Source organism: Carcharhinus amblyrhynchos, chromosome X, assembly GCF_965287045.1.
Source record: "Carcharhinus amblyrhynchos chromosome X, sCarAmb.v2.hapA, whole genome shotgun sequence".
NCBI classification, from domain to species: Eukaryota; Metazoa; Chordata; class Chondrichthyes; order Carcharhiniformes; family Carcharhinidae; genus Carcharhinus; species Carcharhinus amblyrhynchos.
In genome coordinates, this window is record NC_137359.1 from 7,510,469 (window position 1) to 7,524,315 (window position 13,847).

General features: G+C 43.6%; 1 protein-coding gene across 2 annotated transcripts in view; it reads left to right on the top strand.

Annotated features, from left to right (window-relative positions):
- The window catches only part of LOC145362011 (uncharacterized), a 90,367-nt gene extending 81,348 nt beyond the window's left edge, over positions 1 to 9,019 (top strand). For both annotated transcript variants that reach the window (XM_080218035.1, XM_080218036.1), the window contains 5 exons: positions 3,366 to 3,473; positions 3,777 to 4,065; positions 4,850 to 5,037; positions 6,344 to 6,586; positions 7,440 to 9,019. In XM_080218035.1, coding sequence (XP_080074161.1) covers positions 3,366 to 3,473; positions 3,777 to 4,065; positions 4,850 to 5,037; positions 6,344 to 6,586; positions 7,440 to 7,586 — 975 coding nt within the window. In that variant the 3' untranslated portion in view covers positions 7,587 to 9,019. The remainder of the gene's footprint in view (positions 1 to 3,365; positions 3,474 to 3,776; positions 4,066 to 4,849; positions 5,038 to 6,343; positions 6,587 to 7,439) is intronic.
- Positions 9,020 to 13,847: the final 4,828 nt, after the last annotated feature.

The window sequence follows — 13,847 nt, forward strand, 5'->3', positions numbered from 1 at the left end:
CTGATAAGCGTGTGGAGTATCACACTGTAAATATTGTGACACCGGTTTCATGATGTCCTCAAAATAACCACCTGACCTCAGCAATGGCCAAACTATTAGAACCAATTCTGAGAAACAGGATAAACTGTTACTTGGAATAATATAGACAAATCAAGGATGGTCAGCATGGACTTTTTAAAGGAAGGTCATATCTGACAAACTTCATTGAACTTTTTGAGGCAGTAACGTGGAGGATTATATATAAAAGAGCACATAGAAGTGATATATAACCTTGGTTAGGCTGCATTTGGAATATTGCATGCCATTCCGGTCACCACACTCCCAGAAGGATGTAGAAGCTCTGGAGAGAGCGCAGAGAAGGTTCACCAGGATGTTGTCTGGTCTCGAGGGTGTTGGCTATGGGGAGAGATTGGATAAACTGGGATTATTTTCACCGGAAAGACGAAGGCTGAGGGGAGACCTGGTCTACAAAATGATGAGAGACAGAGAGAGGGTAGATAGTCAGAGGCTTTTTCCCCAGGGTGGAAGTGTCAGTTACACAGGGGGGGGGGGGGGGTGGGGGGGTGGGGGGGTGCGGTGGCACAGGTTCAAGGTGAGAGGGGGACAGTTTAAGGGAGATGTGCGGGGGAGGTTTTTCACACAGAGAGGGGTGGGTGTCTGGAACGCGTTGCCAGAGGAGGGGGTGGAAGCAGGGACATTAACAACATTTAAGAGGCATCTGGATGGATACATGAATAGGGAGGGAATAGAGGGATACGGACCGAGTAAGGACAGGAGGGTTTTTTTTTCAGTTTAGTTAGGGCATCATGATCAGCACAGGCTTGGAGGGGCCGAAGGGCCTGTTCCAGTGCTGTACTTTTCTTTGTTCTTTGGATTGATGAGGGTAATGTAGTTGATGTTGTCTACGTGGATTTTAACACAGGTTTTTTTAGGTACAACGTGGCAGACTGGTTATAACAAAGTCACTGGGATCCAGGGGAATGTAACAAGCTGGGTACAAAATTGTCTCAGTGGCAGAAGAAAGAAAGGGTAATTGTGGACGGGTATTTTTGTAACTAGAAGGCTGGTTCCAGTGGGGTTCCACAGGGCTCAGTATGAGGCCCCCTGCTTTTTGTGAGACATATTAATGATCTGGATGTATCGGAATTGACCAAGGAGTTTGCAGGTGATACGGGAATTGGCTGTGTAGTTGATAGGAGGATAGCTGTGGTCTACAGGAAGATATCAATAGACTGATCAATAGGCAGAAAAGTGGCAAATGGAACTGAACCCAGAGAAATGAGGTGATGCATTTGGAGACGTCAAACAAGGCAAAGGAATACATGATAAATGGGAGGATGCTGAGAGGCATAGAGGAAGTGAGAGACCCTGGAGCGAATGGCCATAAATCTCTGAAGGTTGTTGGACAGGTTGACAAAGTGGTTAAGAAGGCACATGGATTCCTTTCCTTTATTAGCCAAAGTATAGAATATAAGAGCGAGGAGGTTATGCTGGAACTATGTAAAACATTAGTCCAACCACAACTTGAGCACTGTGTGTGTGTGGTTCCGGTCACCTCATTCTAAAAAGCTGTAATTGTATTAGAGAGGGTACAGAAGAGATTTACAAGGATGTTGCCACTCAGGACTGGATAATTGGAGTGATGAGGAAAGATTGGGTAGACTGGGGTTGTTCTCATTGGCTCAGAGGAGGCTGAGGGGAAGTTTGATTGAGATGTATAAAATTGTGAGGGGCCTGGATAGAGTGGAGGGGAAGGGCTTATTTACTTTAGCAGGGAGGCTAGTGATTAGGGGAGACAAAGTGATTGGCAGAAAGATTAGAAAGGAGATTAGAAATAATGTTTTCACCCAGAGGGTAGTGGGGGGTATGGAACTTACTGCCAGAAAGGGTAGGAGAGGCAGAAACCCTCAAAGATGTCTGGATCTGGACCTTGAGTGCCGTAACCTGCAGGGTTACAGAGCAAATGCTGGAAAGTGGGATGGGGGGGGGGGGGGGGGGGGGGTGTGGCTCCTTCTTCAGCCAGCATCGATATGATGGGCCAAGTGGCCTCCTTCTGGTAAACTTTTTATGATCACAAATCTTCAGTGTAGCTTCTCTGAAACATGCACCTTGTTTCAAATTAAAATGCAAGGTTGGATTTGATTTATATGATTGAATGTGCACTGCAGCCCAATATTATGGCCCTGGAATAGCAACATGGAGGTCAGGAGTTCAGATCCGACAAAAGCAAGTTCAGTTCAATAAATCTGGTCATCTGTGACTTGATATCGAGAAAAGTTACTGTGGAAGTTGCCTAAAAAATCTCTCTGGGTGATTCAGGAAGGGATCATATCAGCCCCATCTGACCTGATCCACACACATCTCCAATCCATTTTTTCCCAAACAGCCTAACAAGCTATTCAATTATAAAAACCTGCCACTGTAGCAATTAAGGATGGGTAATACATTCAGCCTCGCTAGTGTTACCCATAAGAAATAGGAACAGGAGTAGGCCATTCGAGCCTGTCCCACCATTCAACAGGATCATGGCTGATCCAATGATATTCCTCACATCTACTTTCCTGCCCTTTCCCCAGAACCCTTGGTCCCCTTGCTGATCAAGAATCTGTCCATCTCAGTCTTAAATAAATACAAGGTGGGGGGCGGGATTTTCCTATCCTGCCCACCACAGGAATCACAGTGGGCGGGTGGGGGGGCAGACCATGCAAAGGTCCATTGACCTCGGGTGGGGTTTTCTGGTTTTGGGGTGAGCACAGCCAGAAAATCCCACCCTAGGACTCTGCCTCCTTAGCTCTCTGTGGCAAGGAGTTCCAAAGCCTCTCAACTCTGAGAAGAAATTCCTCCACATCTCAGCCTTAAATTGGGGCGCCTTTGTTCTGAGATGATGCCCTGTGGCCCTAGACTCTCCCATGAGGGGGACACATCCTCTCAACATTTACCCTGTCAAGCCCCTTAAGAATCTGACATATTTCAACAAGACCATCTCTTATTCTTCTAAGTTCCAATGAGTCCCAACCTGTTTACCCTTTGATTCATCAGACAATCCCTCCATACTGGGGGTCATCCCAGTGAAGCTTCCCTGAACTTCCAATGAAATAATAACTTTCCATAAATAAGGGGAGCAAAACTATTCACAGTATTCCAGATGTGGCCTCACCAGTACCTTGTGCAGTTGCAGCAAGATGCTGAGAATAAATATCAACACAATTTAGAAAATAAGGCTTATTTTTATTAGGGTCTTCCTTTAGTAGGTACTTGTATTGATTAGCAATGAGCAGTTATATTGCTGTTGGTTAGAGAAGGGTCAAAGCATGACTGTTAACGACAGCTACCTTCTAATGGTGTTTGCTACTTCTTTATTTCAGGGACCTCCCGGTCCTGTTGGGCCATCTGGTAAGGATGGTGCGAATGGTCTGACTGGTCCCATTGGTCCACCTGGCCCACGCGGTCGTTCTGGTGAAACTGGCCCAGCTGTGAGTATCACGTCATCGACCCACTCTTTGTATTCAGTGCATTTGCTGCCCTTGATTGGAGTCACTGTAACATTATAATGCCCAACGAGCATCATACCTACACAAAAGTTGCTTTAAATAATAGATAAGCTTGTAATATGAAAATATTTCAATTAATAAAATGGCACAACAGGGCATGGAAAACTCTTCTCCTTACTTTCTTGCTCCACGGTCTCTTTCTCTAGCTTACTCTTTCCCATATCTGGATTTCATCACTTCCGTTGTGTCCCAAGGTTTAACGTTCCTCCGGATATTTCCCAACAGGGTCCTCCTGGAAATGCCGGCCCGCCTGGTCCTCCTGGTCCTCCAGGCCCTGGCATCGATATGTCCGCCTTTGCTGGCCTCGCACAACCCGAGAAAGCTCCCGATCCACTTCGATACTTCCGGGCTGACCAGGCTGCTCCGTTCCTTCGTCAGCATGATGCCGAGGTTGATGCCACTCTTAAGTCTCTCAACAACCAGATTGAAAATATCCGCAGCCCAGAAGGAAGCAAGAAAAACCCAGCCCGTACCTGCCGGGACCTGAAACTTTGTCACTCAGACTGGAAGAGCGGTAGGTGGTCGTCAGGACCCCCAGTGACACATTGGCCTGAAATGTAGCACGCGTGGGAAAGGGGGGGTAAATTTAGTAGCTGTCACATTTAGAATTTCGTCTTTAATCTTTGTACCCAGTGAGAAAGCCACCACATCTTCACAAATCAATGGCACCACAACATTCAGGGGGTTAGCACTGCTGTCTCACACAGCACCAGGAACCTGGGTTCGATTCCCGGCAAAACGTACCATACATAGAATGAATTCATAGAAATCCTACAGTACAGAAAGAGGCCATTCAGCCCATCGAGTTGGAACCAACCACAATCTGACCCAAGCCCTACCCCTATATCCCTCTAACCTACACTTCTCAGGTCACTAAGGGGCAATTTTTAAGCATGGTCAATCCACCTAAACCGCACACCTTTGGAGTGTGGGAGGAAACTGGAGCACCTGGAGGAAACCCATGCAGACATGAGGAGAATGTGCAAACTCCACACAGACAGCGACCCAAGACAGGAATCGAACCCAGGACTCTGGAGCTGTGAAGCAGCAGTGCTAACCACTGTGCTACCGTGCCGCCCATGCATGGGGAGAAGGAAAGGAGAGGGTGCAGAATGTAGTGTTACAATCATAGCTAGGGTGTGGAGAAAGATAAGAGTTGGAGTACAGTTTTAGAAGCACAGAACGAGAGTAAAAGATAAAGTTAGAGGGTATGCTAGGCACAGCTTGCAAGAAGTCGCCACATTCCGGTGCCATCCTGAATCCTGCTCTGTGATTTATACAAATACGTTCTCTGACAGGTGATTACTGGATCGATCCTAACCAGGGCTGCACACTCGATGCCATCAAGGTCTTCTGTAACATGGAAACTGGTGAGACCTGCGTCTATCCCAACCCAACAAGCATTCCACGTAAGAACTGGTGGACAAGCAAGGGTAAAGACAAGAAACACGTATGGTTTGGCGAGACTATGAATGGCGGTTTCCATGTAAGTGCCTGAATAATTCTTGTAGGGGTATTAACAATAGAATTATGATGGATGCTGAATATCAATCATTCATAGAGTTAGTGAGTAATTCTCCCTCACATTAAAAGGAAAAGTTATTTATCAGTTGACCTCATTCAGCGTTAGACCCAGATTTTCTGCACCCCCTCTCCCATTGCGTATGTTATGACAGAGGAGGTCTGTGCTGAGTTAGCCGGTCTCAGCTGGGGCACTCAAGTTAGGGAGGGGAAAAGTGGTCAGGGTCCTCACCCTTCATTGCTTTCCAGTGAACCTTGGATGTGGACCATAGAATCCTATTCCAATGAAGAGTCTACAAAACCTTCAGGAGAGGAGGGAGAAAAATAGGAGAGAAAACACAAGCCACTTTGTTGTCTCTTGAATCTGTTGACACTGGTCTTCTGGAATCTTATTCTACATTCAATTATGCTTTGAGTAAAGTAGTTCCCCTCTGTGCTCTAATTTTCCAAATTTTGACTTGTTTTCTCTGGGAGTTAAGCCCTTTAAGTGACTTTGGCAAGTTTATTCAGTGTCCATCTTATAATTATTTGAAATGATATATTCGCACCTTGAACCCCAGTCAGTATTAGAATTATAGAATTACAGTGCAAAAGGAGGCCATTCTGTCTTTCGAGTGTTACTGGCTCTTGGCAACATCTTGCCCAGGCCCAACTCCACCTTATCCCCATAACCCCGCACATTTAGCATAACTAATCCACCTAACCTGCCTATCCTTGGACACTAAGGGACAATTTAGCATGGCCAATCCACTTAACCTACACATCTTTGGATACTAAGGAGCAATTTACCATGGCCAATCCACCTAACCCACACATCTTTGGACACTACTGGACAATTCAGCATGGCCAATCCACCTAAACTACACATCGTTGAACACTTGGGGATGATTTTGCATGACCCATCCACCTAACTATACATCTTTGGATGATAAGGGGCAATTTAGCATGGCCAATCCATGGTGGCATAGTGGTTAGCACTGCTGCCTCACAGTGCCATGGACCCAGATTCGATTCCTGACTTGGGTGACTGTCTGTGTGGAGTTTGCACATTGTCTGTGTGGGTTTCCTCTGGGGGCTCTGGTTTCCTCCCGCAGTCTGAAAGATGTGCTGGTTAGGTGCATTGGCTATGCTAAATTCTCCCTCAAAGTACCCGAATAGGTGCCGGAGTGTGGCGATTAGGGAATTTTCACCGTAACTTCATTGCGGTGTTAATGTAAGTCTATTCATGACTAATAAATAAACTTTACTTCTTTCTTTCCCTTCTCTTACAGTTCAGCTATGGTGATGGTAGTTTGACAGCCAACACTGCTGCCATCCAGATGACGTTCCTGCGTCTGCTGTCCACCGAGGCCTCCCAAAACATCACCTATCACTGCAAAAATAGCATTGCCTACATGGATAGAGCTTCTGGTAATCTGAAGAAGGCCCTTCTATTGCAAGGCTCAAACGATATTGAAATCAGAGCTGAAGGAAACAGCCGGTTCACATACACTGTCTTGGAGGATGGCTGCACGGTATGTTTCCAAATATATTTCAAATTGAACGTCAAATAGAGTTAACAGTGCATTAAAGACAGGTATATTTCCTTTGTAAGGTGGGGTATGCAACTTCTGTTAGCATCTTGGGAAAAGCTGGGGACACCTTGAGCAGGATGGACTGCCTCATGAGAACAGAGATTGCCACCAGGGTTAAACGGTGGGAGAAATGTAATTGCAGGGGACAGGGCTGTGAGCTAATACAAAGCTACTGATCCAACACCAAGATTCAGAGAATCCTACACAGGAACATAGGAGCAGGAGTCGGCCATTCTGCCTGTTCTGCTATTCCATGCAATCATGGCTGATCTGTGGCTGAAGTCCGCATAGTTTGGCCCATATTCCTTAATACCTTTGCTTAACCAAAATTTATCTATCTCAGATTTAAAATTAGCAACTGATTGAGCATCAACTGCCATCTGTGGAGGAGAGTCCCAGCCTTTATGTGTAGAAATACTTCTTAACATCTCTCCTGAACAGTCTGACTGGAATGTTTAGACTATGTTGGCACAGTGGTTAGCACTGCTGCCTCACAGCGCAAAAGACCCGGGTTTGACTCCCAGCTTGGGTCACTGTTTGTGTGGAGTTTGCTCGTTCTCCCTGTGTCTGCATGGGTTTCGTCCGGGTACTCTGGTTTCCTCCCACAGTGCTGGTTAGGTGGATTGGTCATGCTAAATTCACCCTCCGTGTACCCGAACAGGAGTGTGGTGACTAGGGGATTTTCACAGTAACTTCACTGCAGTGTTAATGTAAGCCTACTTGTGACATGAATACATAAACTTAATTTACATTTGAGTTGATTGCTGAAAATCTTTGTTATACTTTTTTTCAGAAACATACTGGCAAGTGGGGCAAGACAGTCATTGAATACAGATCACAGAAAACAACCCGTTTGCCCATTGTGGATGTTGCACCTTTGGATATTGGCGGCTCAGATCAGGAATTTGGTGTTGACATTGGCTCAGTCTGCTTCTTGTAAAATTATAAGGACCTCAGTACTTTCCAATCACTTCTAGGACTTCTGCACTGAATGGCTGATTCAATCCATCACTCCATTCATCCACACGCTTACATTTTGGACTTCATGGCCTAGCTGGACAGACTGTGAAAACGGTTAATTTATTTATTGTTTTCCTGTAAGATCGTCAGGTCAGGTGGAAGTGTTACTGATATCTGTTGAAGTCCCTCCCCTGGATTGTACCAGCACAGGTATTACTAATCTTCATGCTGTACCAGTCTGTAAAAAGGTTACTAGCAGGAGACTGTGTAAAATATAAAAAAAATGGTGCTATGTTGTAAAACCAGTCTGTAACATGGAGAACAATTGATATAAAAATGTGGAAAGTACAAGTTGATCTGGGCTTTTTTTTTGTGGATTTTTTTTTTTGCAGACTTTTGAGATTCCAACTGCTCCAGTATCTAACTTTTGCCTGCCCTCTTTTTCTATCAAGATGAAGGAAGTTTGGAACAACAATCTAGAACTTCCCCAGTTTAAGCTACCTCACACTAATGATCTTAAAGGGACTAAACACACAGTAGCAGGGACAGAAGCAAGAAAAATCTAAGTCCTGATGCTCACTCCTCGTTTTAATTCGAAGCAAATATAAAGGTGCTTTTTTTTGGCTTCTGGTTTCTTCTTCTGTGGCAGTTTAGTGAACTAGAGGGATCCAGTCAAGATCTGACGGTGCTGAATTCTGAAGCTGCCATTCGTGGTGTCACAGAACTGTAACGCTAATTTAACATCCAGTCCCTTTTTTTTTTCAAGAACAAAATCAGTATTGCAGCAAAAAAAAATTCTAAGTGGATGATGTGTGGTCTGATCTCCAATCAAATCTGGTGAAAACCATTCACAGAATTTTTTCCCCTGTGTTTTCCAAAGTTAGGCATGTGGATAAAAATTAATCCTATTTTTTTTTTCTCCTACAACCTATTTTTCTCCCTAATTCCTTGCTTTCATGCAACCTTTTTCTTGTAATTAGAGGGGGGAAATTAAAAAAAAAGAGGTAGGCTTTTGAGAGGGGGGGAGGCAAAACAAACCAAGGATCTGTACTATTTTGTATATGTAAAATAGTTCAAATGTTTTAAATATTTTGCAATACTGGTTTGAAGCATGGTAGACTAGAACATTCCCATCACAACACTAATGAACTTGTTTCCTTGTGAAAAGATTCTGTCACTTGTATTTTTTTTCTCAACCCACTACCCCTCCTCTGCAGCAATAAAGATAGAAAGCTTTTCTATTAAAAAAACACATTTGTTTTGAATTTTTTTTATTTGTATTAAATCCATCCTATGATGTATCTTTGTTGAATGTTATCTATTCTGGGATATTTCATGACCGAGAAATGAAATGACACAAATAAAACTTAATTAAAAAGAAGTATCCATCACGGTTTCAGCTGTTTTTTGATCCAAGTTATTCAATGCCTTGCATTCAAGGGTAATATTGGCCCGACCATTTTTTTCTCCCCCCCCCACCCCACTGTTTCCTTCCCTTGGGCTAAGCCTAAAGGGATTATTCTCCATTTGTCAAGCCAGGCTGCAAATATCATCAGGTAGATCTTGTCTGCAGTGAGCCAGAGCTGGAATCCTGACTGATTTTATCCACTGACGCAAGTTGTTGCATCCTGATTGCCATGGTGACTGTGAGCAGCTAGCTCAGCAAAGGCTAGCAGCAAATTCTAGGCCCATTTGGCCACTCGGAAAAATCCGTGGTCAGAACAATTCAGCAGTATTTTTGTCCCCAAAATACATATAGCTTAATGTAGAAATAAGGGGAGCAATTGCAAGCTAGCCCACCAGCTGGGATGTTGATGAAATCAGCTGGAACAGCGTTGGGGTGTATGTCAACATTGGGAGATGCTGCAAAACTAGCATTCCAACCTATGCAGTGGATTTCCTGCCACGTTAGGTTAAAATTACACCCAAAATTTCAGTCCAACATCAGAGCGACTGAAGTAAATCCACGACAAACTGTAAAGTGTGTTTATGAATGAGTTTATAATAACATTGGCAGATTTGACAGCTCCTTGTGTATGAATTCAGCAAAGGAGCAGAAGTCTATCAGGGAAAACTGAAATGATGTTGGTGTAAATCTACTAGTACACTGTATCCAATTTTGTTAGGTAATGAATCCCTTAATAAAAATGTAATTATCAAAATGTTTCAGGTCCTGTCTTGTAACATGGTGTAGTATCTTGGCCCCCCATCTGTGCTTCTAATTTTGAATGGTCCATTTGAGTACAGGCAAAGCCCCAGAGGCAGGGAAGGGTATAGAAAATTGGAGTCCCTGAACCTCAAGCTATCAATTGTTGGGCAGGTTGTTTTATTGCCACAAACTTGGAACAGGAATGAAGCTAAAGCACCTTTATTGTAACTTTCAACTGACTGGAAAACTGCTTAAAAATGCAAGGTTATCTTCCACAGTAAAGTTGGGAAATAAACCAATCAGCCTCAGCATGTGAACAGAGCCATTCCTATAACTTAGACACCCATCAAAACGCTCATCTGTGCAAGGAGGACAGATGCCAGATAGTGAAATAACCCTCATTGAAATGCACAATGGATGAAGTATTTCAAGGCAATCCTGCCCCACTACCAGAGAGATTGCAAGTGACACAGGTGGTTTCAAGAAAGGCTTGGGCAGAGGAAATAGACTAAAGGTTGCTATTTCTCCCCCCTTTTGGAAGCAGTAAACTCGATCCAGAAACATACTAGCAAACAGAACTTGTAACAATTGCAACATCGTCTATATTTGACCAATTCATGAAACCAGTTAAATAAAAACAGCAGCGGTATTTGGACACACCACTTCCCTCCTTGTGTACACATCCGAATGATTGCCCAAGGGCTGAATACCCAAGTTGCATTATTATTTTTCTCTGGTTCAGTGGTTTGGCTTTCATTCTTTAATGAGGATCTTTCTTTCAGCCAAAGAGTATAAACCTCAGAAGTTCGCCTAGAGAGTTAGGATCAGGTCGGTAGGGATGAGCTTAGCAGTGCAATGGTATAATTTTAAACAAAAAGGAGTTTGCTTTTGGATTATCTTCCAAAAAGTGATAGCAGATGAATAATGGTCATCCTTTGTTACGTTTGCAAATCGTTTTGAAATGGGGCTTAGGTAAATTACAAAATAATACAGCACTGTCAATGTACTGCTGCCCTGGCATCTGATTGCCAATGTCATTAACGTATCTTCAATCCTCCATTATCTAGTCAGTCCGTAATCTCAGGAGCATTATCTTAACAGACGTTGGCTGGAATTTTACCGTCCCACTTGCCACAGGAATCAGAATGGGGGCAGCACGGATTATGGAAAGGAAAGGTTTGTTGAGCTCGGGTGGGATGTGCGTTTTGGGACAAGCAAGGCTGTAAAATCCCACCCATGGCGTCCACAAGCATGATTCCTTGTTGTTGTGAATACAATGTTGCAATTACTTTTGAGTCATCATGGGATTTACCAATTGCTTTAATATTCACAATCTCAGCGGTTAGAGTTTGCGTGCTTTGAGAGTTGTAAATGGATCAGGCTAGGGGCAACAAATAAATGGAAAAAACCCTACCTGAATTAATGACAATTCACCTTCCACGTAAAAATTTTATGCCGCACCACCATGGCTGTAAGTGCTAGCTTTTGAAAACAGTGGCAAAGCTGTTTTCTTGATGCCTTATGTACAACACATGGTGCGGGTACCTGAGCACTTGAGAGGAAGATCTAGGATTTTGATATGAGGGTGAAGTCAGGGTGCTATCTACCTTCTTCTACGTGCTAGAGATCATGCGTTTAAGAAGGTGCTTTTGAAGGTGGTGCACACTGCTGGCATTGGGAGATGAAGTTTCAATGTGTTGATAGAATGTCAAGTGCATTTCTCTGTTTAGCCTGGATAGTATGCAGCTGTACTCACTCAAGTAATTGGGGTATTCCATACTTGCTCCTATAGCCATAGTATTTATATAGATTTCCAGTCAATGGTAACGGGCAGGATGTTGACAGTTGGGGGGGGGGGGGAAAAAAACACTGACATTACCATTAGTGAACAACGTGGGGCAATGGTTGGATTCTCTTCTATTTCATTCCAAGTACTGCCAGACAATGCTAAAATCAGCCCAAGGAGGAATTCCAGGCCTTGCTGCTTATTGAAGTTTAAGCCTACTTGTGACACTAAAATGAGCTTATATTAAACACTGCAATGAAGTTACTGGATACTAACTGCTTCAGTATGTGCAGAGTTGTAGACAGAACACAAATGATAGGGCTAGGCAGCAGCAAAGCAGCTGAAAGGAACCCCTGTCACTGCCACCTTCCCTTACACAAGGTACAATTGATTCCGCTATTAGGCCTCCTTGTTGAGAAACCTGCCCTTTACAATCTTGACTGCAAATTCAGAATCAAAAGTACTGTGACTTGTGACTGTTGTAATGGGGGATGGAAGACAGTGAACAATAAAAAGAAATGCAAATGCAGAGGCCCCAGAAACAGAGAGCGAAAGTTAGTGTATAAGAAACAGATTTGGCCAAAAAAAACTTACAGCCAAAATCTTTCAGTTCTACATTTCTGATGCATTCCAAAAGCATACAATCACAATTGTACAACGCCTACCTCAGACCTTCCAGTTTACTGCACAGCAATCTCTAGTAGGATGTATTGATTCCATATTTAAAAGTTTTAAAAGCCTCCATGCAAGCTTGGCACAATGTCAAATTCTTCACATTTCATAAGCAGCTTGTATTGAAATCACCTCAAATCTAAACCTGCCAGACTGAAGCTGATTGAAACAATAGCTGCTTTTTCCCAATCTTGAGTTAATACAGTAGTAGAAACAGTAGCTCAAAATCAAAAGACATGCCATAATTTATTCATAGATACAGGACCTGAAGACAGAAACGGGAAACAAATGTTCATTGTTGGTCTTGAGGCAGGCTGTTCAGCCATGCAGAAAACACAGCCAGAGAGACATAAGAGATCAGCAGAAACAATTGCATAGCATAGAAGCTCAAAAAAAATTTAGTGCCAACTGAAGCAAGGTTGAGAACAGTAATCAGACTGTCACATGGCTTCAATTAAGGTGGATGACTTTGAAATTGCAGCTCACATAACAAAAACAAGAGAAACCTAGAAATACAAGGCAGTAGTCAGACAACCTTCACCTCAGCAAGGCAGAGTTGCACCAAGCCTTTGGGTAGAATCACAATCAAGCTCTGAATATTAAAGAGCAAACCAGTCTGGAAAAAAAGGGTGTTCTTTCAGCAGCATGGCTTCTATGGTTCTTGTAGTCACCACTTGCTTGGCAGGAATGTATTTTGAATTTTCAGATGCTTATAGGACTTGCCCACTTAATGTATCAAAAGCCCTATAGTGCAGAAGAGGCCATTCAGCCCAGCAAGTCTACATCAGCTCTCTAAAAGAGCATCTTACCCAGGCTCACTCCCACTCTAGCCCCATAACCCTATATTTACCATGGATTTGAACTAGAGTCATGTAGTGCAGAAAAAGGCACTTGGCCCACAGAGCTTGCATTGACAACCACTAAAAGGCATATTAATACCACATCCTTGACTGTTTATCTCAACTGTGCAACTTTTAAAAAGCTGGTCAGGTTTCCAGCCCCCACTACCTTCCCAGGCAGTGCATTCCAGATTCCCACTTGAGCAGGAAAGATGTTGTCTCAAATCCCCTCCCTAAAAAAAAAAGTGTCCCCTCAACCAAATGGGAACAGCTGCTCCCTATTCACCATCCGCACCCCTCAGCCTTCTGCTCTGAGAAAACAATCCAAGCCAATCCTGTTTCTCCTTGTAGCTCAAATGCTCCAGCCTAGGCACCATCCTGGTGAATCTTTACCTGTGGTGTAAATCACATCCTTCCTAAAATGAGACTTGAATTGCACACAGTACTCCAACTGTACCCTAACCAATGCTCTGTACAACTCCAATATCACCTCCCTGCTCTTATACCCTATAACCACAACTGATTAAAAAGTGCCCCATATGCCTCAACTATTCACATACTATTCATAGTTAGATGATAGATGTCAAATGCAAGCTGACAGATCTGCTAGTTGTGATAGTGCCAGTGGAGGGTGAAGAGGACTGGGATGTGGAAAGGAATCCAGCCTTTATGGTTAGATGAAAGGCATGAGGCTGGTACGTTGTTATGCACATTTAGGATTTGGGGCATAGGAGGCAGAGATGTCACACTTGCCTGCATCCCAGAGTAACCTCCCTATAAAAATACTCAGTAGCA